Consider the following 25975-nt stretch of genomic DNA (forward strand, 5'->3'; position numbering starts at 1 on the left):
GTTGGATAGATCTTTTGTAGGAAAATGTTTATTTTGAAAAGGTTTCAACTGTTGTCTTCTCGCTAGTATGGGAAAGTGTTAGGTACTGTATAAATGTTTATGTTATGGGAGATGACTTCTCAACTATTGGCAGTGTTACGTTTTATAACTGCTGCTAATGTCCATGGAATGTCTGAAGAAACTAGCCTGGTCCCAGATCTGTTTGTGCTGTCCTGTCAACTCCTATGGCTATTGCCTAGGCAGTACAAACAGATCTGGGGTCAGCTTATAAAGAAACACTTTATCTCTGCATGACTTTGTCATCCTCACAGGGTTTGGGTCAATTCTGTTTCAATTCTGTCAATTCAAGTCAGTTCTAGAATTGACTCAATTGACTGATATAGAATGGATTTGACCCAAACTCTGCTCATATTGTCAGGACAATCAGTCCAGACTAGACCACATGAGAGTAGCCTGTCTATTTCACACCTTTATTCCGTCAGTCTATGGGCCAATTCGCTCTGTTCTTTGTTTAAAGAAACCGGAGACATTTTGTTTCAGAATGTTTCGGGAATGTTTGTCTTTTCAATTTCCTTATTCTCTGGCAGCTCAGTTTTGATATTAATTGAGTTATGATGATAGCAACGTGTCTTTCTTTGCATGTACACACAGATACAGTATATAGCCTTCTGCCTTTCAATTGACCATACTGTATATCAGCCTTTTCATTTGGCCAAATTAACAAGATTACACTGGCTAATAGTTATGATTCTGGATTTCCTGAACACCAAGTGTACCATTTGGAAGGTTGTAGGATGCCAATGCATTTCTCTGATCATAGTTCAGAGTGTCAATGAACCAATAAAATAGAAAAACTTGCCTTCGCATTAAACAATGTCAATGTGAATGTGAGACTGGAATTGAAACCCATTTCCTCATTTCAGTGTCTTTACATTTCAAGATGTGTTTTACATTTGAAAAGAGAAAATTAATTGTACTAGAAAACAATCACGATACTGTACATTTTTATTTCCATGTTTTTTGTTGTCATGTTATGTATTTCATACAAGGACACATTGTTTTTGGAAGTCACTTTTTTATTCTCTGAAAATGACATTTGAATCTATTTGTGTAGAGCTCAACATGCATGAGAGAAGCTGTCAATGGTTCTTATTTGTTTCTTAGAATGTGTCTTGCTGCTTGTTCGCTAGAGATGTCGGATGTTTGTGTAGAAGCAGTTCTTGATGTCAATAATAAATTCTGAATTCTGCCCCTAATGTCTACTGCACATGACCAGGCATCAGTCCCACCTTGGGAAATACTCTCTCTACTGCCATCTCATCTCAATGCTGAGATAAACCACTATATGATACAGTGATGAGCTTTCTTCCACCATGTAGTATTTTACCCATCAAGCCTGTTCCTGTCAGTGCAGATGAAGGGAAGGAGAGGACGGATGTTTAAGCAATTAGAACAGCTGACTGAGTCTTCTCTTCCCTGCTACAGACTCCTTTCTCTTCCCTGCTACAGACTCTCCTTTCTCTTCCCTGCTACTGACTGTCTCTCCTTTCTCTTCCCTGCTACTGACTGTCTCTCCTTTCTCTTCCCTGCTACAGACTGTCTCTCCTTTCCCCTTCCTGCTACAGACTGTCTCTCCTTTCTCTTCCCTGCTACTGACTGTCTCTCCTTTCTCTTCCCTGCTACAGACTGTCTCTCCTTTCCCCTTCCTGCTACAGACTGTCTCTCCTTTCTCTTCCCTGCTACTGACTGTCTCTCCTTTCTCTTCCCTGCTACTGACTGTCTCTCCTTTCTCTTCCCTGCTACAGACTGTCTCTCCTTTCCCCTTCCTGCTACAGACTGTCTCTCCTTTCTCTTCCCTGCTACTGACTGTCTCTCCTTTCTCTTCCCTGCTACAGACTGTCTCTCCTTTCTCTTCCCTGCTACAGACTGTCTCTCCTTTCTCTTCCCTGCTACAGACGGTCTCTCCTTTCTCTTCCCTGCTACAGACTGTCTCTCCTTTCTCTTCCCTGCTACTGTCTCTCCTTTCTCTTCCCTGCTACTGACTGTCTCTCCTTTCTCTTCCCTGCTACAGACTGTCTCTCCTTTCTCTTCCCTGCTACAGACTGTCTCTCCTTTCTCTTCCCTGCTACTGTCTCTCCTTTCTCTTCCCTGCTACTGACTGTCTCTCCTTTCTCTTCCCTGCTACAGACTGTCTCTCCTTTCTCTTCCCTGCTACAGACTGTCTCTCCTTTCTCTTCCCTGCTACAGACGGTCTCTCCTTTCTCTTCCCTGCTACAGACTGTCTCTCCTTTCTCTTCCCTGCTACTGTCTCTCCTTTCTCTTCCCTGCTACTGACTGTCTCTCCTTTCTCTTCCCTGCTACAGACTGTCTCTCCTTTCTCTTCCCTGCTACAGACTGTCTCTCCTTTCTCTTCCCTGCTACAGACTCTCTCCTTTCTCTTCCCTGCTACAGACTCCTTTCTCTTCCCTGCTACTGTCTCTCCTTTCTCTTCCCTGCTACTGACTGTCTCTCCTTTCTCTTCCCTGCTACAGACTGTCTCTCCTTTCTCTTCCCTGCTACAGACGGTCTCTCCTTTCTCTTCCCTGCTACAGACTGTCTCTCCTTTCTCTTCCCTGCTACTGTCTCTCCTTTCTCTTCCCTGCTACTGACTGTCTCTCCTTTCTCTTCCCTGCTACAGACTGTCTCTCCTTTCTCTTCCCTGCTACAGACGGTCTCTCCTTTCTCTTTCCTGCTACAGACTGTCTCTCCTTTCTCTTCCCTGCTACTGTCTCTCCTTTCTCTTCCCTGCTACTGACTGTCTCTCCTTTCTCTTCCCTGCTACAGACTGTCTCTCCTTTCTCTTCCCTGCTACAGACTGTCTCTCCTTTCTCTTCCCTGCTACTGTCTCTCCCTTCTCTTCCCTGCTACTGACTGTCTCTCATTTCTCTTCCCTGCTACAGACTGTCTCTCCTTTCTCTTCCCTGCTACTGTCTCTCCTTTCTCTTCCCTGCTATAGACGGTCTCTCCTTTCTCTTCCCTGCTACAGACTGTCTCTCCTTTCTCTTCCCTGCTACTGACTGTCTCTCCTTTCTCTTCCCTGCTACTGTCTCTCCCTTCTCTTCCCCGCTACTGTCTCTCCTTTCTCTTCCCTGCTACAGACGGTCTCTCCTTTCTCTTCCCTGCTACTGTCTCTCCTTTCTCTTCCCTGCTACTGTCTCTCCTTTCTCTTCCCTGCTACAGACTGTCTCTCCTTTCTCTTCCCTGCTACAGACTGTCTCTCCTTTCTCTTCCCTGCTACAGACTCTCTCCTTTCTCTTCCCTGCTACAGACTGTCTCTCATTTCTCTTCCCTGCTACTGACTGTCTCTCATTTCTCTTCCCTGCTACTGACTGTCTCTCCTTTCTCTTCCCTGCTACAGACGGTCTCTCCTTTCTCTTCCCTGCTACTGTCTCTCCTTTCTCTTCCCTGCTACTGTCTCTCCTTTCTCTTCCCTGCTATAGACGGTCTCTCCTTTCTCTTCCCTGCTACAGACTGTCTCTCCTTTCTCTTCCCTGCTACTGTCTCTCCTTTCTCTTCCCTACTACAGACTGTCTCTCCTTTCTCTTCCCTGCTACAGACTCTCTCCTTTCTCTTCCCTGCTATTGTCTCTCCTTTCTCTTCCCTGCTACTGTCTCTCCTTTCTCTTCCCTGCTACAGACTGTCTCTCCTTTCTCTTCCCTGCTACTGACTGTCTCTCCTTTCTCTTCCCTGCCACTGACTGTCTCTCCTTTCTCTTCCCTGCTACAGACTGTCTCTCCTTTCTCTTCCCTGCTACAGACTCTCTCCTTTCTCTTCCCTGCTACAGACTGTCTCTCCTTTCTCTTCCCTGCTACTGACTGTCTCTCCTTTCTCTTCCCTGCTACTGTCTCTCCTTTCTCTTCCCTGCTACTGACTGTCTCTCCTTTCTCTTCCCTGCTACTGACTGTCTCCTTTCTCTTCCCTGCTACTGTCTCTCCTTTCTCTTCCCTGCTACTGACTGTCTCCTTTCTCTTCCCTGCTAGACTGTCTCTCCTTTCTCTTCCCTGCTACTGTCTCTCCTTTCTCTTCCCTGCTACAGACTGTCTCCTTTCTCTTCCCTGCTACTGACTGTCTCCTTTCTCTTCCCTGCTACTGTCTCTCCTTTCTCTTCCCTGCTACTCTCTCTCCTTTCTCTTCCCTGCTACTGTCTCTCCTTTCTCTTCCCTGCTACTGTCTGTCTCTCCTTTCTCTTCCCTGCTACAGACTGTCTCTCCTTTCTCTTCCCTGCTACACACTGTCTCTCCCGTCTCTTCCCTGCTACAGACTGTCTCTCCCGTCTCTTCCCTGCTACAGACTGTCTCTCCCGTCTCTTCCCTGCTACTGTCTGTCTCTCCTTTCTCTTCCCTGCTACAGACTCTCTCCTTTCTCTTCCCTGCTACAGACTGCCTCTCCTTTCTCTTCCCTGCTACAGACTGTCTCTCCCGTCTCTTCCCTGCTACAGACTGTCTCTCCCGTCTCTTCCCTGCTACAGACTGCCTCTCCTTTCTCTTCCCTGCTACAGACTGTCTCTCCCGTCTCTTCCCTGCTACAGACTGCCTCTCCTTTCTCTTCCCTGCTACAGACTGTCTCTCCTTTCTCTTCCCTGCTACAGACTGTCTCTCCCGTCTCTTCCCTGCTACAGACTGTCTCTCCCATCTCTTCTCTGCTATGGTCTCTTTCTCTCCTCACTCTTCGCTTCAATGCTGTATGGTGTACGTTAATCCCATCCAAAGGTGTCATTAGCACACGCAGTGATACATGTGTTGACGTCAAGCAAGCAGCTTTCAGACTTCTTAACTGCCAATTACATCCATGTTATGAGTCACATTTGACCTTCAACACACATGATGTACTAATTTCCTGTCCAAAATGCGTAGTTGGTCTTCATGGGATTTGAATTTCAATTAGATTGGATTAGACTGACAACTTAGTGACACCGTAACATTTGAATTCAAGCCTGTATGGCCTCACTAATCAATCAATATTATGAGAGAAGATCGTTATTGCTTCATGAATGAACGTTTGAATGAATGATAATTGTGATGAAAGAACCATTACATGTACCTGTTTGATCAAAAGCCATTGACAGCTGGTTTAGAGTGCCAGGGGACTGGTCACTCACATCCATGTGTGAAGCCACCAATTACCACACTGATTGGTCAAGCTACAGATTACCTAACAGGAAGTCATCATCGCTTCCACTGTGACCATGTAACTCTTAACATTATTTAAAGGTCCTAGTCACGAAATGGAAGGATGCTATCCTCCCCAAGATGGTGCTACTGTGGAGGGCTTGTTGTTTGGTCCACTGCTTAACGTTGTGTTCTTTAGCAGTATATTCCATGAATGTCTCTGAGAAATGCACGCAGGACACCAGGACTTTTCTCTCAGAGCTAAACAAGGACCTGCCCAGTGAATATGCTGCTTTAAGTGAGTACTTGACCTCTATTTAAAAAAATATATATGTTTAAATTAAATTCTTATTGTTGACGTGGGGCGGCAGGTAGCCTTGTGGTTAGAGTGTAGAGGCGTCAGGTCGTCTAGTGGTTAGAGTGTAGAGGTGGCAGGTAGCCTTGTGGTTTAGAGTGTAGAGGCGGCAGGTAGTCTAGTGGTTAGAGTGTAGAGGCGTCAGGTAGCCTAGTGGTTAGAGTGTAGAGGCGTCAGGTAGCCTAGTGGTTAGAGTGTAGAGGTGGCAGGTAGCCTAGTGGTTAGAGTGTAGAGGCGTCAGGTAGTCTAGTGGTTAGAGTGTAGAGGCGTCAGGTAGCCTAGTGGTTAGAGTGTAGAGGAGGCAGGTAGCCTAGTGGTTAGAGTGTAGAGGCGTCAGGTAGCCTAGTGGTTAGAGTGTAGAGGAGGCAGGTAGCCTAGTGGTTAGAGTGTAGAGGCGGCAGGTATCCTAGTGGTTAGAGTGTAGAGGCGTCAGGTAGTCTAGTGGTTAGAGTGTTGAGGAGGCAGGTAGCCTAGTGGTTAGAGTGTAGAGGCGTCAGGTAGCCTAGTGGTTAGAGTGTAGAGGAGGCAGGTAGCCTAGTGGTTAGAGTGTAGAGGCGTCAGGCAGTCTAGTGGTTAGAGTGTAGAGGCGTCAGGTAGCCTAGTGGTTAGAGTGTAGAGGCGTCAGGTATCCTAGTGGTTAGAGTGTAGAGGCGTCAGGTAGCCTAGTGGTTAGGGTGTAGAGGCAGCAGGTAGCCTAGTGGTTAGAGTGTAGAGGCGGCAGGTATCCTAGTTGGTAGAGTGTAGAGGCGGCAGGTAGTCTAGTGGTTAGAGCATTGGGCCAGTAACCGAAAGGTTGCTGGAACAAATTCTGAGCTGACGAGGTAAAAATCTGTCGTTCTTCCCCTGAACAAGGCAGTTAACCCACTATTCCCTGGTAGTCCATCATTGTAAATAACCATTTGTTCTTAACTGACTTAAATAAAGGTTACATTTAAAATAAAATGTGATTGAAGAAAGATAGGACTGACTATTTGCTATGTTTTCACTTGTCTGAAGTTTAACAAGGGGCTTAATAGGATCCTTCTCAGATTTCTCTGTAATTCTCAGGGTCTGGTTGCTTACAACAAATATTTTTGGGGCAAACCTTTTTTAATGTTAATTAAATTAATAGTTATTTATTTCTATAACAACATGAATTGTCAGAGACATGACTGCATTAGTTTTTAAAACAACATGTCTTGTCAGAGACATGACTGCATTAGTTTTTAAAACAACATGTCTTGTCAGAGACATGACTGCATTAGTTTTAAAACAACATGTATTGTCAGAGACATGAATGCATTAGTTTTAAAACAACATGTATTGTCAGAGACATGACTGCATTAGCTTTAAAACAACATTTCCAAAACATTTCAAAAGATATCTCGTAGCTTAGCGTAGCAATCACTCATTGGTTATGTGCATGTTTTGTGTCCATCTAGTGTATGATGCCTTTGGGAAGATGGGTAGTGATGTGTTGGGGGGCAATGTGAACAGGCCTGGGTCTCTCCAGGAGTGTCTGTCTGTCCAGGGACCCTCCTTTACTGGACAGTACTGCCAGGTCTTCCTCAAACAAGTGAGGAAATAAACCCTTCTTTTTTTATATGTATAGTCACACTGCTACAACTCTCTACTGTAGTATTTAATTATATCATATGTTATTGTATTCTATTTGATTCTAACTAGAGTATGTACATTCAGATGAATGTATTACGGTACTATAATGTTGTTCTGACACAGGACCCAATCCAGTACTTTGTTGGAATTTGTGTTCCTGATACCTGTGTGGAAGAAGAGGTTCAGACACTAGTTGTTTACGGTCAGTAGCTTTGTCATTTATAATTATCCATAAAGCATTTATAAACAGTTATAAGCATGTATTATGTTGTTATTATGACTTGCACCCATTGTGTCTGTGTCCCCAGAGACCTTCCAGCAGGCCAGGACCTCCCTGATCCCTCCAGTACCGTCCACCCTACTGGCCCAGTCCACTCAGGGCCTGTTCATGACCCAGTGTCTGTCCCGTACTAGTGCTCCAGACCTGTCTGTTGTCACCTGCCTGTGAGTACAGTTCACCCTAACCTCTGACACCTAACCCTGCCACTGACCCCTGTGTCTAACTCATACTGGTTCTCCAGACCTGTCTGTTGTCGTGACTTTACTTTCATTAATCTGATGACTGTTATTTATTCAATCCACTAACTATGTTTAATTGTTACCCGATTAAATTAATAATGTAACAATTAACTCATTAGGATTTGGGGCACCACGGAATAAGTTGTTTAACGAGTTACCATCTCTCAAATTAAACTCCAGAAGATCTATAAATTACATATTGATAACAGTCATTTATTAATCATTACCTCATATCGGTCTCATAATCTGAACGATCGCAAACTTCTTGGATCTGCAAAAACCCCAGCTTTACTGATAATTCCGTGCCACACTATCAGCTAACTAAATAATAATACAGAATAAACACACACACTTACATGAGACAAAGGTCCCTAGTGGACTGACAAGATATGACGGCTTGTTAAAAGAGAGAGAGAGAGAGAGAGAGAGAGACAGAGACAGAGAGAGAGACAGAGACAGAGAGAGAGACAGAGACAGAGACAGAGACAGAGACAGAGAGAGAGAGAGAGACAGAGAGACAGAGAGAGAGACGTATTTGGAAACTACCCTCAAAGTAATCCTAATACCTTGCACACCTTGAACCACCACCCGTTTGGAGTAAGAAATCATTAATGTATTTATGTGTGATTGCCGTCGTTTGTCGTCTTGCACTGGTGAAACCAACCTTTCTTGAAAGGGGTTATTTGGCTCTGTATTCACTCACCTCACTTATAAGGCTCTGATTGTCCACCAGAGGTCACAATGTCCTTAATTTCAGTTGTCCGGTCACCAGTGTTGTCTTCGTTCAGAACTTTTTCTTAGCTCATGTGAATAGTCAGAATTTAACCACTTTACATGCGCAGCTGCGGTGACACCGGTGGGGTCCTGTGCGTTTATCTTCTTCATCTCGTGTTGAGGTTAATTTCTAACCATTTCAAACATGTGGACCACGGTCTCACGTCTTTCCCGTCTGATGTTAATTTCTCTTCCAAGCCTTTATGTACTCTGCGTAAAAGTGAAATTCCATCATCCTGACACGATCTCTGAGCTCCCTTGGTGGCTAGGCTACTTACTGGTGCAAAGTATCATCAAAACTATGATCTTGTTAGAAAACAAAAACTGCATTAACTATCTTAACAAAAATATTTTCATCATTGTTCATGTCTCACCACAACGTATAAGATGAAAACTTGACATAAAAAGTGTATACTTTTCAAGTTACAGTATTTTCGTTATACCATATGTATTTAAAAAAATATATGACATCACAAAATAGATGTTACTTTTCTGGGTACAGAGAGAGTTCTGCTTCTTAAAATGTGAGGTGTCAAAAAGCAGCACAGCCCCCCTCCCCTCTTACAGTATGTGGGTGAGAGAGGGCCTGGTTATTTGTCAACCATGCCAAGCTGATCTGAGCCCTTGGATCCTCATGTGTAGTCATGACACTGTTGTCACCTGCCTGTACGTCATAACTCTAACCCCAACCATATCGAATCTGCGTGGATGGAATACTTACAAAAATGATTTAATTCTGAGTATCTAACTAACATCCCCAGATAGTTAAAAAAAACTAAATCCAAAGTCCAAGAAAGTGATTTGGGATGTCTGACTCTGTCCCTGTCTGTCCGTCAGGTTTGTCTGACTCTGTCCCCATCCGTCCATCAGGTTAGTCTGACTCTGTCCCCATCCGTCCATCAGGTTTGTCTGACTCTGTCCCCATCCGTCCATCAGGTTTGTGTGTTGTGCGTTGGTGGCCGTCCCCTTGACTGCAACCCTGTTCGTGGCCATAGTGAGATGGCAGAGAAACAGAGAGGTCGGCCCTGGAGTGGAGTCTTGTTCTCTGAAAACCAGGGACCCAAACCTCTACGGGACGCTGATGTCTAATGGCACGTCCAGTGTTAGAGCCAGTAACAACAGCTGCTCTGGACAACTGGACAGCCAGATGGAGCACTACACAGAGGAGGAAGTAGAGGAGGAGGAAGTGGAGGAGGAGGAGGGCAGTAAGAAGAGCAAGTACAACATGTTTTAGAATAGTCTGCACCGCAAATCTACAAACACACTGGACTACTGATGCTTTGTCTGGGATATATTATTCACATTTATTCATTACTGGAGCTCTTTATAGTTTCCTGAATATGTTTTATTGCAGGTGAAAAAGTGTCATTGCATACATCAACAAAACAAACTGTACACTGGGTGGATTTGGTGCATCATTCCTAACTAACTAACCCACACTCCTGCTGTCTGCCTACAGGTTGTATGTACTCCTGGCTCCAGACCTTCTCCTTCCAGGCCTGTAGCCAGGAGGTCCTCTCTACAGCTAGCCCAGGTGGAGGCTACTCCTCCCTGAATGGAATCCGCATCTTTAGCCTTCTATGGATAATCTGTGGACACACTGTCCAGCTCAGCGCCTGGAACAACCTAGGTATGTCTCAGAGGAAATTCTCATTCTCTGTACTGTAGCGGATTGTTGCGAATGGCCACAGTGTAAAACACCCCTTGCAGATCTCAAACCCACGTCTCCCAGCTTGTAGGCAGACCTGCCAACCACTGTTCCAATAAGGGTTAGCCCCTTTGGGATGGATGGTAACAGGCAAGGTTCATTACACTGCTGTCTACCTTAGAACTTCAATTAACAGCCCGGACTTTTATTTGCTTCAATCAATGAACACAACTGTCGCTTATTAGAGACATGCTTCAATTTGAACCCATTGTGCTTGAGGAAAAGCCATTGCGCTCTAGGAATTTGTCAAGCCAGCCAGCACTAGCAGCGAAGTCAGAGGCCCCACTGTCACTCACGGTGGCGTAGATGTAATTTGCTTTCACCCTGATCATCTTGCTGGACACCCGGAGTCGGCTTTTGCGGGGAATATCAGAGTGGTGTCCATGGTAACCTCATAAACCATTTATTTAGATCCTCCGTTTATTTGAAACAGGCGTTTATTTACTGAAACATGTGCCGATGCCCAGCTTTTAAAAGGGACAGGCGGCTATTTCAGACTCAGCGTTTGATAGATATATTTTTTTACGGTATACTATCCTATCTACAATACTTGATGAATGAATTGGATATTAATATCAGCTATTTACAGATATAGATATGCAATGAACTGATTACAGATAATGAAAAGAGATGGAAAGGGACAGTGGAGAAAAACCCTCTGCATGTGTTTGCCTTCAGTGGACCTGTTTATCTGGCTGTGGATACCTTTCTGCTCCTCGGGTGAGAACACAGCCCAGTTCAACTCCACCCGTAGCACACTTTCTTCTATCTAGAACCTTGAAAAGTTCTTCGGCTGTCCCCATAGGAGAACATTTTGAAGAACACTTTTTGGTTGCAGGTAGAACCCTTTTGTGTTCCATGTAGAACCCTTTCTAAATAGGGTTCTACATGGAAACCAAAATGGTTCTACCTGGAACCAAAAAAGATGATCCTATGGGGAAAGATGAAGAACCCTTTTTTCTAAGAGTGTACTGCATATATGCATCCTTCCTTCCTCATCTTCCTTGAAGTAATCACTGATCTGCACCTGTCTGGTCCGTGTCCCAGAGGTCTTTTGAGTGCAAGGTCCCTGCTGGGGTCCATTCAGAGAGCGGAGGACAAACTGAGTCCAGGTCTGGTGGCCAACTTCCTCTTCAAGAGGTTTAAAAGGTATCTCCATCAGTCCTCAACTTTTATTGAACCAGGAGAGACCCTGAATGCTATGTGTAAGGGTGACCTGGATCACTGAAATCATTACAGTATGTTTATAGAACTGCAACACCAATCTGCTGTATGTTTTGTACTCTTCTTTGCTGATCATTGTTGATTTGTTTTTGTCCTGCCCTCCCTCCCAGAGTCCAGCCGCTGCACCTCTTCATCGTGTGTCTCGCTATCGGCCTCTTCTCCGTGGTCCAGAGAGGTGCATTCTGGTTCATCGCCGAGGATGAGATCATCAACTGTAAAAAGTACTGGTGGTCCAACCTGCTACTGGTCAACAACCTCTTCACCATCACTGACATAGTGAGAATGACCCCGACCCCTGACCCTGACCCTAACACTAAACCTAACCCCTAACCTAACCACTACTCTAACCCCTAACCTAACCTTAACCCTAACCCTAGCTTACTACTGGTCAACAACCTCTTCACCACCATTTGACATAGTGAGAATGACCCCGACCCCTGACCCTAACCACTACACTAAACCTAACCCCTACCCTACCCTAATCTGGATGTCATAAGGTGAATTCACCAATTTGTAAGTCGCTCTGGATAAGAGCGTCTGCCAAATGTCTTAAATGTAAAATGTAAATGTAACCACTACTCTAACCCCTAACCTAACCTTAACCCTAACTTACTACTGGTCAACAACCTCTTCACCACCATTTGACATAGTGAGCCTTTTAGGTAACCTGTGACTGTCATTGCTTTAGCAGTAGTAGTACTACACTGAAATGTTCGGACTGGTAGTAGCCAATACAATACAATGCAACTTTATTAATCCCAGAAGGGCAATTCGTTCAAGGCTGACAGGGTGCTTCAGACAGGACAAACACACACAGACTGTAAAAACAATATGTAAAACAATATATTTTATTAAAGATGACTGTTGGTTTTGACTGAGATAATGTAGAGGTAATCTGTCATTATCTACGACGGTTGGTTATGACTGAGATAATGTAGAGGTTGTCGTGGAAAATTGTTTCAGAAATATAATACTCTCAGAAGAACTTTGTGAATTCAATGTAGACTTTAATACAAGTTATTAAAAGCCGTGCTGGTCCGCGGAACAGCCGCCCCTTCTTAGCACTGGTCTGCTTTTATACATACATAGTGTTTGTGTACATCACATATGTAAATGAAGTTACTCCCCCTTAGTATCTGCTTTTGGTTACAACGATGGCAGAACTCTTTTCATGTTCTAAAAATAATGTATGTACTGCATGCTTATGTTTTACGTGTTAGTCATCAGTTATCTTGCCTACATCTTTCTTCCTGTATCCTGCTGACCACAGCACGTTCAGCTGTCATGAATGCACGTATGGTCTTGGTTAATGTATTCTTTCAAAAATAGAGTATGGTCTGGGTGTCATGTGGCCTGGATATCATCTTCTCTTAATGTGCATGTCCTTGCTACTTCAGCCCAGCAGCCAAACCTATCTACATGCAATGCTGAGCTTTCCCCGATGATTCGCGCCAACATAATTCCCCCTCTGAGACTGAACAGTCTCACATAAAAACACTTTAAAACACCAAATATGTTACATTTTTCTTTTCCTCCAACTAATTTTACCAAGGTGGTGATTTTTCATATACGTTTATTTTCCCGTCTTTTGACGCTAATAACAAATCATCCACGTATTTTATCACCACAGAAACTATTGTTTTAATGCAAAATGATTCCAAGTGAGACCATTAGTAAATCCCATCGGTAAATCACTTAGTCAGGTAAAAACGTGATCTAGTACGTATTTCATCACATATAAACTGTAATTTCCATGAACCATTTATTGATCGATCAGAGACTATACACCGCTTGATGAAAATGTCATTCTTACTAACCTCAAAACGATGAGTTGTTGCTTTTTTGAAAAAGAAGCAAACTCCTGTGTAGCGGCATTCTCTGCTACCGCACTAAATTCACCTCACACTCATTCTTCCCATACCCATTAGCTCCTCATCTAAAACAGGGGCTATTTCTTACGCTGAGATATTCTCTATAGCTCTGCTGACCACTCGCACGTCTGCGAGGGCAAGCAGATACATATCTGTCCCCTATCGTAATGTATTTTCTGATGGTAGAATGTTAACATCAAAACGCTGGTAAATTGAGCTTGTTGTTATGGTTTTATGTGATCGTTCCAATTCATAATTGCCTCCCTTAATTGTTTATTTTATTTATCCTGTTTACCGGGTAATGTTGCCCTACATTATCCAGTTTGCTCTTTCATATTCAAGCCGAATTGGTAGAATTAACGTGCACTTCTTTCAGCGACTCCATGGCTTTATTAAATTTGGTTATCTGTATATTCCAGGGAGAAACAGTCCGTATGTTTCCATGCCACTATTTATTAATGATTTATTTATTTTTGCTCAGGGGGTGCCTCGCCCCGACGATCTCTACTGGTGTTCTATTCATTTTTTCAGTTGTCTACTGTCTCTTTTAACTTTACCAAGTGTTTTAATTCTATCTGATACTTTTTCCTTTTAATTTAATTGTTTATAATATCTACACTTTTTATTTATTGGTTCTTACTTCTTATATTCTATTTCACTGTTTTTTATTGTTTTTTATTCCTAATTTATCCTATCTTGATAATTTTCTCCAGTCCCACTCTGCCATGACTGTTGGTTGAGATAATGTAGAGGTCATCTGTCATTATCTATGACTGTTGGTTATGACTGAGATAATGTAGAGGTCATCTGTCATTATCTATGACTGTTGGTTGAGATAATGTAGAGGTCATCTGTCATTATCTATGACTGTTGGTTATGACTGAGATAATGTAGAGGTCATCTGTCATTATCTATGACTGTTGGTTATGACTGAGATAATGTAGAGGTCATCTGTCATTATCTATGACTGTTGGTTATGACTGAGATAATGTAGAGGTCATCTGTCATTATCTATGACTGTTGGTTATGACTGAGATAATGTAGAGGTCATCTGTCATTATCTATGACTGTTGGTTATGACTGAGATAATGTAGAGGTCATCTGCCTCTACAGTGTGCTCCATGGACCTGGTATCTGTCCCTGGATTTCCAGTTCTATGCAACAACCCCCCTGCTCATCTACCTCTATAGGCTGTAAGTCATTCACAATGCAAAATGGCTATTCTAATGATCATTCTATTTATTTCTCAATAAATGTTCTTCTCTCTGTTGTCTTTCAGGAACAAAGGTGTTCTGGTTGGTGTGGCTTCAGCTCTGCTGTTTCTGTCCAGTTTGACTAGCGCTGTTCTCACTGCCCTACTGCACCTACCAGTTCACCAGCCTACCACACTGTAAGTTCACTAGCCTACCACACTGTAATTTACCCAGACTACCACACTGTAAATTCACCAGACTACCACACTGTAAATTACCCAGACTACCACACTGTAAATTCACCAGACTACCACACTGTAAATTCACCAGACTACCACACTGTAAATTACCCAGACTACCACACTGTAAGTTCACCAGACTACCACACTGTAAATTCACCAGACTACCACACTGTAAGTTACCCAGACTACCACACTGTAAATTACAGACTACCACACTGTAAATTACCCAGACTACCACACTGTAAATTCACTAGACTACCACACTGTAAGTTCACCAGACTACCACACTGTAAGTTCACCGGACTACCACACTGTAAGTTACCCAGACTACCACACTGTAAGTTACCCAGACTACCACAATGTAAGTTCACCAGACTACCACACTGTAAATTACACAGACTACCACACTGTAAATTCACCAGCCTACCACACTGTAATTTACCCAGAATACCACACTGTAAATTACCCAGAATAACACAATGTAAATGACCCAGAATACCACACTGTAAGATCAACTGGTAACACTTTAACAATAATTAATCAGTTCAAAAGCACAATGAAGCTTTCATTGACCCATTACAAGACCTACATAAATCATTAAAAAATGATTTGTAAGAAAATGTGATATTATATCAACTCAAACCAGATCAACCGTTACAGATATGAATCACCCAAAATGTCCAGTAGAATATGTATTCTTTTCCAACACTGCCATTATTGTTTATGTTGTATATGGTCCAGAAAATATGAAAACTACTTCCAGTATTACTACAATAAACCCTACACCAGATACGGGCCCTACCTGATTGGGATTCTGGCAGGGATAAGCATGACAACCAAGAAAGGCCACCTTTTAAAACATCAGGTAATCATGTTAATTAACTGAATAATCTTTACACTCAGTGAACTCACTTACCTACCTTTAAAATTTTGTGAACAAGGTTCACCCACCTTTTAATGCTATATAAGTGTTTGTTTTTTTTTGCATTAAGGTTTACCTACCTGTGTTATTTTCAACACTACAGCCCTGTTTCGTTTCAATAACATCTCTCTCTCTCTCTCTCTCTCTCTCTCTCTCTCCTCTCCTCTCCTCTCCTCTCCTCTCCTCTCCTCTCCTCTCCTCTCCTCTCCTCTCCTCTCCTCTCCTCTCCTCTCCTCTCCTCTCCTCTCCTCTCCTCTCCTCTCCTCTCCTCTCCTCTCCTCTCCTCTCCTCTCCTCTCCTGTGTCTGTGTAACAACTCAGTGGCAGGCTGCAGTAGGTTGGTTCTGCTGCCTGTCAGTCATGGCGATATTGGTAGGCTTGGCCTATGTCCTCCGGGATGTCCCACCCCAGCCGTCCGCGCCTCACGCCCTCTACCAGGGGATCCATCGCTCCCTCTGGGCCCTGGCCGTGGCCTGGATCATACTGGCCTGTGAGGAGGGATATGGAGGTGAGACCTGAGCACTGACAACCCACCTCCCACACGTCCCAGACATACCATTCTGAACAGATCGAGTGCTCGGAGTCTTTGCTGACCATGTGATCTGACCGGTAAAAATCATGGTCCCTAGTCGTTTTCTATGTAAGAGTCTTCGTTAAATCCTTTAGCAAAGGATCAGAGGTTTTCGTCATGTGATCAGGTAACATTCCTGCCCCTAAAAAAAAACATGTCTTCAGTAACTACCCAAACTGGCTCCAGTAACTACCCAGTCTCCAGTAACTACCCAGTCTCCAGTAACTACCCAGTCTCCAGTAACTACCCAAACTGGCTCCAGTAACTACCCAGTCTCCAGTAACTACCCAGTCTCCAGTAACTACCCAGTCTCCAGTAACTACCCAGTCTCCAGTAACTACCCAAACTGGCTCCAGTAACTACCCAGTCTCCAGTAACTACCCAGTCTCCAGTAACTACCCAGTCTCCAGTAACTACCCAGTCTCCAGTAACTACCCAGTCTTCAGTAACTACCCAGTCTCCAGTAACTACCCAGTCTCCAGTAACTATCCAGTCTCCAGTAACTATCCAGTCTCCAGTAACTACCCAGTCTCCAGTAACTACCCAGTCTCCAGTAACTACCCAGTCTCCAGTAACTACCCAGTCTTCAGTAACTACCCAGTCTCCAGTAACTACCCAGTCTCCATTAACTATCCAGTCTCCAGTAACTATCCAGTCTCCAGTAACTATCCAGTCTCCAGTAACTACCCAGTCTCCAGTAACTATCCAGTCTCCAGTAACTACCCAGTCTCCAGTAACTACCCAGTCTCCAGTAACTACCCAGTCTCCAGTAACTACCCAGTCTCCAGTAACTACCCAGTCTCCAGTAACTACCCAGTCTCCAGTAACTATCCAGTCTCCAGTAAGTACCCAGTCTCCAGTAACTACCCAGTCTCCAGTAACTACCCAGTCTCCAGTAACTACCCAGTCTCCAGTAACTATCCAGTCTCCAGTAACTACCCAGTCTCCAGTAATTATCCAGTCTCCAGTAACTACCCAGTCTCCAGTAACTACCCAGTCTCCAGTAACTACCCAGTCTCCAGTAACTACCCAGTCTCCAGTAACTGGATGTCAGAAGGTGAATTCACCAATTTGTAAGTCGCTCTGGATAAGAGCGTCTGCTAAATGACTTAAATGTAAATGTAACTATCCAGTCTCCAGTAACTACCCAGTCTCCAGTAACTACCCAGTCTCCAGTAACTATCCAGTCTCCAGTAGCTACCCAGTCTCCAGTAGCTACCCAGTCTCCAGTAACTACCCAGTCTCCATTAACTATCCAGTCTCCAGTAACTACCCAGTCTCCAGTAACTATCCAGTCTCCAGTAACTATCCAGTCTCCAGTAACTACCCAGTCTCCAGTAACCATCCAGTCTTCAGTAACTATCCAGTCTCCAGTAACTACCCAGTCTTCAGTAACTACCCAGTCTCCAGTAACTACCCAGTCTCCAGTAACTACCCAGTCTCCAGTAGCTACCCAGTCTCCAGTAACTACCCAGTCTCCAGTAACTACCCAGTCTCCAGTAACTACCCAGTCTCCAGTAACTATCCAGTCTCCAGTAACTACCCAGTCTCCAGTAACTACCCAGTCTCCAGTAGCTACCCAGTCTCCAGTAGCTACCCAGTCTCCAGTAACTACCCAGTCTTCAGTAACTACACAGTCTCCAGTAACTACCCAGTCTCCAGTAGCTACCCAGTCTCCAGTAGCTACCCAGTCTCCAGTAACTACCCAGTCTTCAGTAACTACCCAGTCTTCAGTAACTACACAGTCTCCAGTAACTACCCAGTCTCCAGTAACTATCCAGTCTCCAGTAACTACCCAGTCTCCAGTAACTACACAGTCTCCAGTAACTACCCAGTCTCCAGTAACTACCCAGTCTCCAGTAACTACCCAGTCTCCAGTAACTACCCAGTCTCCAGTAACTACCCAGTCTCCAGTAACTATCCAGTCTCCAGTAACTATCCAGTCTCCAGTAACTATCCAGTCTCCAGTAACTACCCAGTCTTCAGTAACTACCCAGTCTCCAGTAACTACCCAGTCTCCAGTAACTACCCAGTCTCCAGTAACTACCCAGTCTCCAGTAACTACCCAGTCTCCAGTAACTACCCAGTCTCCAGTAACTATCCAGTCTCCAGTAACTATCCAGTCTCCAGTAACTATCCAGTCTCCAGTAACTACCCAGTCTTCAGTAACTACACAGTCTCCAGTAACTACCCAGTCTCCAGTAACTACCCAGTCTCCAGTAACTACCCAGTCTCCAGTAACTATCCAGTCTCCAGTAACTACCCAGTCTCCAGTAACTACCCAGTCTCCAGTAACTACCCAGTCTCCAGTAACTACCCAGTCTCCAGTAACTACCCAGTCTCCAGTAACTACCCAGTCTCCAGTAACTACCCAGTCTCCAGTAGCTACCCAGTCTCCAGTAACTACACAGTCTCCAGTAACTACCCAGTCTCCAGTAACTACCCAGTCTCCAGTAACTACCCAGTCTCCAGTAACTACCCAGTCTCCAGTAACTACCAAGTCTCCAGTAACTACCAAGTCTCCAGTAACTACCCAGTCTCCAGTAACTACCCAGTCTCCAGTAACTATCCAGTCTCCAGTAACTACCCAGTCTCCGGTAACTATCCAGTCTCCGGTAACTACCCAGTCTCCGGTAACTATCCAGTCTCCAGTAACTACCCAGTCTCCAGTAACTATCCAGTCTCCAGTAACTACCCAGTCTCCAGTAACTACCCAGTCTCCAGTAACTACACAGTCTCCAGTAACTACCCAGTCTCCAGTAACTACCCAGTCTCCAGTAACTACCCAGTCTCCAGTAACTATCCAGTCTCCAGTAACTACCCAGTCTCCAGTAACTATCCAGTCTCCAGTAACTACCCAGTCTCCAGTAACTACCCAGTCTCCAGTAACTACCAAGTCTCCAGTAACTACCCAGTCTCCAGTAACTATCCAGTCTCCAGTAACTACCCAGTCTCCAGTAACTACCCAGTCTCCAGTAACATCCCAGTCTCCAGTAACTAACCCGTCTCCAGTAACTACCCAGTCTCCAGTAACTATCCAGTCTCCAGTAACTACCCAGTCTCCAGTAACTACCCAGTCTCCAGTAACATCCCAGTCTCCAGTAACTAACCCAGTCTCCAGTAACTATCCAGTCTCCAGTAACTACCCAGTCTCCAGTAACTACCCAGTCTCCAGTAACATCCCAGTCTCCAGTAACTAACCCAGTCTCCAGTAACATCCCAGTCTCCAGTAACTAACCCAGTCTCCAGTAACTATCCAGTGTCTCTCTCACATGCTGTATATTCTGTCCCTCTCTCTCTCTCCAGGATTTGTTGATAACCTCCTGTCACTAAATCTGTGGGTTCCTCTGTCCAACATCAGCTTTGCCTGTTACCTGATCCATCCTGTTCTTATTATACTATACAACGGCAAACAGGAGACTCCTATACACTACACAGACATGAACTTTGTAAGTATTTCACACAGTAGTAACCTAGACCCAGATAAGTGTCTGCTGCGTAGCCAACTTCTTCCATGGTTGTTATCATGCCAAACATTTCTGGTATGGCAGTGACCTGAGTTGGCAAGAAAGCACAAACAGATCTTGGACAGGCCTACTACTGTAGATCATCATAGAACATTATGCTTGAAGCAGATGCATCTTCCTGCTCTTCTGGAGATGATCACACGATGTTGTTTTCCTTTGTTTTCTTCCTCCTCAGTTCTATCTGTTCCTGGGTCACATGATTCTGACGGTGGTGATTGGCTATGTGCTGACCGTATTGGTGGAGAAGCCCTACCTCTTCCTCAGGGGCAGTAAGACTTAAGGACACGACCCCCTCGACCCTCCTCCTTTAGAACATGACCCCTAGACCCTCCTCTCTACGACATGACGCCTAGACCCTCCTCCCTACGGCATGACCCCTAGATCGTCCTCCTCTACGACATGACCCCTAGACCCTCCTCCCTACGACATGACCCCTCCTCCCTACGACATGACCACTAGACCCTCCTCTGTACGACATGACCCCCTAGACCCTCCTCCTCTATGACATGACCCCTAGACCCTCCTCCCTACGACATGACCCCTCCTCCCTACAACAGGACCCCCTAGACCCTCCTCCTCTACGACAGGACCCCCTAGACCCTCCTCCTCTATGACATGACCCCTAGACCCTCCTCCCTACGACATGACCCCTCCTCCCTACGACAGGACCCCCTAGACCCTCCTCCTCTACGACATGACCCCTAGACCCTCCTCCCTACGACAGGACCCCTAGACCCTCCTCCTCTATGACATGACCCCTAGACCCTCCTCCTCTATGACATGACCCCTAGACCCTCCTCCTCTACAACACTCCTGTAGATCTGAAAGGATTGGATAGCTGTGAGCAGTATGGCCATAAATTAAAGGAATGATGACGACATGACCCCTAGACCCTCCTCCCTATGACATGACCCCTCCTCCCTACGACAGGACCCCTAGACCCTCCTCCTCTATGACATGACCCCTAGACCCTCCTCCCTACGACATGACCCCTCCTCCCTACGACAGGACCCCCTAGACCCTCCTCCCTCCGACAGGACCCCTAGACCCTCCTCCCTACGACAGGACCCCCTAGACCCTCCTCCCTACGACATGACCCCTCCTCCTCTATGACATGACCCCTAGACCCTCCTCCTCTACAACACTCCTGTAGATCTGAAAGGATTGGATAGCTGTGAGCAGTATGGCCATAAATTAAAGGAATGATGACGACATGACCCCTAGATCCTCCTCCCTACGACATGACCCCTCCTCCCTACGACATGACCCCTCCTCCCTACGACAGGACCCCTCCTCCTCTACGACATGACCCCTAGACCCTCCTCCTCTACAACACTCCTGTAGATCTGAAAGAGCTGTGAGCAGTATGGCCATATATTAAAGGAATGATGACGACATGACCCCTAGACCCTCCTCCCTACGACATGACCCCTCCTCCCTACGACAGGACCCCTCCTCCTCTACGACATGACCCCTAGACCCTCCTCCTCTACAACACTCCTGTAGATCTGAAAGGATTGGATAGCTGTGAGCAGTATGGCCATAAATTAAAGGAATGATGACGACATGACCCCTAGACCCTCCTCCCTACGACATGACCCCTCCTCCCTATGACATGACCCCCTAGACCCTCCTCCTCTACGACATGATCCCTAGACCCTCCTCCCTACGACATGACCCCTCCTCCCTACGACATGACCCCCTAGACCCTCCTCCTCTACGACATGATCCCTAGACCCTCCTCCCTACGACATGACCCCTCCTCCCTACGACAGGACCCCTCCTCCTCTACGACATGACCCCTAGACCCTCCTCCTCTACAACACTCCTGTAGATCTGAAAGGATTGGATAGCCGTGAGCAGTATGGCCATAAATTAAAGGAATGATGACGACATGACCCCTAGACCCTCCTCCTCTACGACATGACCCCTAGACCCTCCTCCTCTACAACACTCCTGTAGATCTGAAAGGATTGGATAGCCGTGAGCAGTATGGCCATAAATTAAAGGAATGATGACGACATGACCCCCTAGACCCTCCTCCTCTACGACATGACCCCTAGACCCTCCTCCCTACGACATGACCCCTCCTCCCTACGACAGGACCCCCTAGACCCTCCTCCTCTACGACATGACCCCTAGACCCTCCTCCCTACGACATGACCCCTCCTCCCTACGACATGATCCCTCCTCCCTACGACAGGACCCCTAGACCCTCCTCCTCTACAACACTCCTGTAGATCTGGAAGGATTGGATAGCTGTGAGCAGTATGGCCATAAATTAAAGGAATAATGTATGGGCTGATTTATAAAGATGACTGTATTCATTGTAAGATGGAAGATGTGCGTTGTAAATGATTGTATAATTTGCCATGTATAAAAACTGTAACATAAAGTCTGAACAGAGTGGTAAGTTAGAATGTAATACTTTCTGTGGTTAGAATGTTTAACGCTGACTGTAGTATTGAGGTACAATGTTACTTGTGAAGCCAAGCAGTATAAGAAGAGCTCTTCACGAGATACAGTGCCTTGCGAAAGTATTCGGCCCCCTTGAACTTTGCGACCTTTTGCCACATTTCAGGCTTCAAACATAAAGATATAGAACTGTATTTTTTTGTGAAGAATCAACAACAAGTGGGACACAATCATGAAGTGGAACAACATTTATTGGATATTTCAAACTTTTTTAACAAATCAAAACCTGAAACATTGGGCGTGCAAAATTATTCAGCCCCTTTACTTTCAGTGCAGCAAACTCTCTCCAGAAGTTCAGTGAGGATCTCTGAATGATCCAATGTTGACCTAAATTACTAATGATGATAAATACAATCCACCTGTGTGTAATCAAGTCTCCGTATAAATGCACCTGCACTGTGATAGTCTCAGAGGTTCATTAAAAGCGCAGAGAGCATCATGAAGAACAAGGAACACACCAGGCAGGTCTGAGATACTGTTGTGAAGAAGTTTAAAGCCGGATTTGGATACAAAAACATTTCCCAAGCTTTAAACATCCCAAGGAGCACTGTGCAAGCGATAATATTGAAATGGAAGGAGTATCAGACCACTGCAAATCTACCAAGACCTGGCCATCCCTCTAAACTTTCAGCTCATACAAGGAGAAGACTGATCAGAGATGCAGCCAAGAGGCCCATGATCACTCTGGATGAACTGCAGAGATCTACAGCTGAAGTGGGAGACTCTGTCCATAGGACAACAATCAGTCGTATATTGCACAAATCTGGCCTTTATGGAAGAGTGGCAAGAAGAAAGCCATTTCTTAAAGATATCCATAAAAAGTGTTGTTTAAAGTTTGCCACAAGCCACCTGGGAGACACACCAAACATGTGGAAGAATGTGCTCTGGTCAGATGAAACCAAAATTGAACTTTTTGGCAACAATGCAAAACGTTATGTTTGACGTAAAAGCAACACAGCTCATCACCCTGAACACACCATACCCACTGTCAAACATGGTGGTGGCAGCATCCTGGTTTGGGCCTGCTTTTCTTCAGCAGAGACAGGGAAGATGGTTAAAATTGATGGGAAGATGGATGGAGCCAAATACAGGACCATTCTGGAAGAAAATCTGATGGAGTCTGCAAAAGATCTGAGACTGGGACGGAGATTTGTCTTCCAACAAGACAATGATCCAAAACATAAAGCAAAATCTACAAAGGAATGGTTCAAAAATAAACATATCCAGGTGTTAGAATTGCCAAGTCAAAGTCCAGACCTGAATCCAATCGAGAATCTGTGGAAAGAACTGAAAACTGCTGTTCACAAATGCTCTCCATCCAACCTCACTGAGCTCGAGCTGTTTTGCAAGGAGGAATGGGAACAAAATTTCAGTCTCTCAATGTGCAAAACTTATAGAGACATACCCCAAGCGACTTACAGCTATAATCGCAGCAAAAGGTGGCGCTACAAAGTATTAACTTAAGGGGGCTGAAAAATATTGCACGCCCAATTTTTCAGTATTTTTATTTGTTAAAAAAGTTTGAAATATCCAATAAATGTCGTTCCACTTCATGATTGTGTCCCACTTGTTGTTGATTCTTCACAAAAAAATACAGTTTTATATCTTTATGTTTGAAGCCTGAAATGTGGCAAAAGGTCGCAAAGTTCAAGGGGGCCGAATACTTTCGCAAGGCACTGTACATAAACATACAAAGGCCATTACCTCAAAAGTGAGTTTACAACTAGATCAACTTTCAAAGCAGAATTACTTTTCCATTGTTCCTCAAATGCTGTGTATGATAAACCATTTTGCTGATAAACCAGTCTAAACCAACCAAAAACACAATTTCAAATGTTGCTACATCGACTGAATCCAGGTGGTGGGTCACATATGTCACAGCAGTGGGTTATTAGGCAAGTGTTTGTGGGTCTCTCGTACACCATGGTCTTTACCACTGCATGACCACAACATTGAGCTTAGCCTTAGCCCAGTAACCCAAACATGTCACTGCCAATCGTTCAAAACACCCCCATCTAGTTAGGTATCAATGCACTCAAGTAGTAAATATATTCCCTTGGTTTTGAAACTGGAGCCTCCTGATCCTGAATCCATCACTAAATACACAAATATGATCCTAAAGCCACAGGGGCCAACAGGGAGAAACAGGGACCAACAGGGAGAAACAGGGACCAACAGGGAGAAACAGGGGCCAACAGGGAGAAACAGGGGCCAACAGGGAGAAACAGGAACCAACAGGGAGAAACAGGAACCAACAGGGAGAAACAGGAACCAACAGGAACCAACAGGGAGAAACAGGGGCCAACAGGGAGAAACAGGAACCAACAGGAACCAACAGGGAGAAACAGGGGCCAACAGGGAGAAACAGGAACCCACAGGAACCAACAGGGAGAAACAGGGGCCAACAGGGAGAAACAGGGACCAACAGGGAGAAACAGGAACCAACAGGGAGAAACAGGGACCAACCGGGAGAAACAGGGGCCAACAGGGAGAAACAGGAATCAACAGGGAGAAACAGGGACCAACAGGAACCAACAGGGAGAAACAGGGACCAACCGGGAGAAACAGGGACCAACAGGGAGAAACAGGGGCCAACAGGGAGAAACAGGAACCAACAGGGAGAAACAGGAACCAACAGGGAGAAACAGGAACCAACCGGGAGAAACAGGAACCAACAGGGAGAAACAGGGGCCAACAGGGAGAAACAGGGACCAACAGGGAGAAACAGGAACCAACAGGGAGAAACAGGAACCAACAGGGAGAAACAGGGACCAACAGGGAGAAACAGGAACCAACAGGGAGAAACAGGAACCAACAGGGAGAAACAGGGACCAACCGGGAGAAACAGGAATCAACAGGGAGAAACAGGGACCAACAGGAACCAACAGGGAGAAACAGGAACCAACAGGGAGAAACAGGGACCAACCGGGAGAAACAGGGACCAACAGGGAGAAACAGGGGCCAACAGGGAGAAACAGGAACCAACAGGGAGAAACAGGGACCAACCGGGAGAAACAGGAATCAACAGGGAGAAACAGGGACCAACAGGAACCAACAGGGAGAAACAGGAACCAACAGGGAGAAACAGGGACCAACCGGGAGAAACAGGGACCAACAGGGAGAAACAGGGGCCAACAGGGAGAAACAGGAACCAACAGGGAGAAACAGGAACCAACAGGGAGAAACAGGAACCAACCGGGAGAAACAGGAACCAACAGGGAGAAACAGGGGCCAACAGGGAGAAACAGGGACCAACAGGGAGAAACAGGAACCAACAGGGAGAAACAGGAACCAACAGGGAGAAACAGGGACCAACAGGGAGAAACAGGAACCAACAGGGAGAAACAGGAACCAACAGGGAGAAACAGGGGCCAACAGGGAGAAACAGGGACCAACAGGGAGAAACAGGGACCAACAGGGAGAAACAGGAACCAACAGGGAGAAACAGGAACCAACAGGGAGAAACAGGGGCCAACAGGGAGAAACAGGGACCAACAGGGAGAAACAGGAAACAACAGGGAGAAACAGGGACCAACAGGGAGAAACAGGAAACAAGAGGGAGAAACAGGGACCAACAGGGAGAAACAGGAACCAACAGGGAGAAACAGGAAACAACGGGAAAAAACAGGAACCAACAGGGAGAAACGGGAACCAACAGGGATGGCCGCCTCGCTTCGCGTTCCTAGGAAACTATGCATTTTTTGTTTTTTTTACGTGTTATTTCTTACATTAATACCCCAGGTCATCTTAGGTTTCATTACATACAGTCGAGAAGAACTACTGGATATAAGAGCAGCGTCAACTCACCATCAGTATGACCAAGAATATGACTTTCGCAAAGCGGATCCTGTG

General features: G+C 45.3%; 2 protein-coding genes across 4 annotated transcripts in view; both read left to right on the forward strand.

The window, feature by feature from the left end:
* The window catches only part of znf532 (zinc finger protein 532), a 37903-nt gene extending 36654 nt beyond the window's left edge, over window positions 1-1249 (forward strand). For all 3 annotated transcript variants that reach the window (XM_064977346.1, XM_064977348.1, XM_064977347.1), the window contains one exon: window positions 1-1249. This exon is cut by the window's left edge and continues 803 nt beyond it. The gene's annotated coding sequence lies outside the window, so the exon portion shown is untranslated.
* A 4040-nt stretch (window positions 1250-5289) lies between these two features.
* Window positions 5290-23924, forward strand: oacyl (O-acyltransferase like). Its single transcript, XM_064977349.1, has 15 exons — window positions 5290-5445; window positions 6924-7057; window positions 7222-7300; window positions 7407-7542; window positions 9328-9605; window positions 9851-10021; window positions 10717-10819; window positions 11147-11248; window positions 11434-11599; window positions 14308-14387; window positions 14474-14584; window positions 15371-15494; window positions 15872-16058; window positions 19428-19570; window positions 19824-23924. Exons 1-15 carry the CDS (start codon window positions 5358-5360, stop codon window positions 19926-19928), a joined length of 2007 nt encoding a protein of 668 aa, XP_064833421.1. The 5' UTR covers window positions 5290-5357; the 3' UTR covers window positions 19929-23924.
* Window positions 23925-25975: the final 2051 nt, after the last annotated feature.

The sequence above is a fragment of the Oncorhynchus masou genome, chromosome 11, assembly GCF_036934945.1.
Source record: "Oncorhynchus masou masou isolate Uvic2021 chromosome 11, UVic_Omas_1.1, whole genome shotgun sequence".
NCBI lineage: Eukaryota > Metazoa > Chordata > Actinopteri > Salmoniformes > Salmonidae > Oncorhynchus > Oncorhynchus masou.

Coding starts and splice junctions, on each gene's coding strand:
- oacyl (XM_064977349.1), top strand. CDS start 5,358: ATGAATGTCTCTGAGAAATGCACGCAGGACACCAGGACTTTTCTCTCA. Junction 15,495..15,871: donor GCCACCTTTTAAAACATCAG/GTAATCATGTTA, acceptor GTAACAACTCAG/TGGCAGGCTGCAGTAGGTTG. Junction 19,571..19,823: donor ACTACACAGACATGAACTTT/GTAAGTATTTCA, acceptor CTTCCTCCTCAG/TTCTATCTGTTCCTGGGTCA.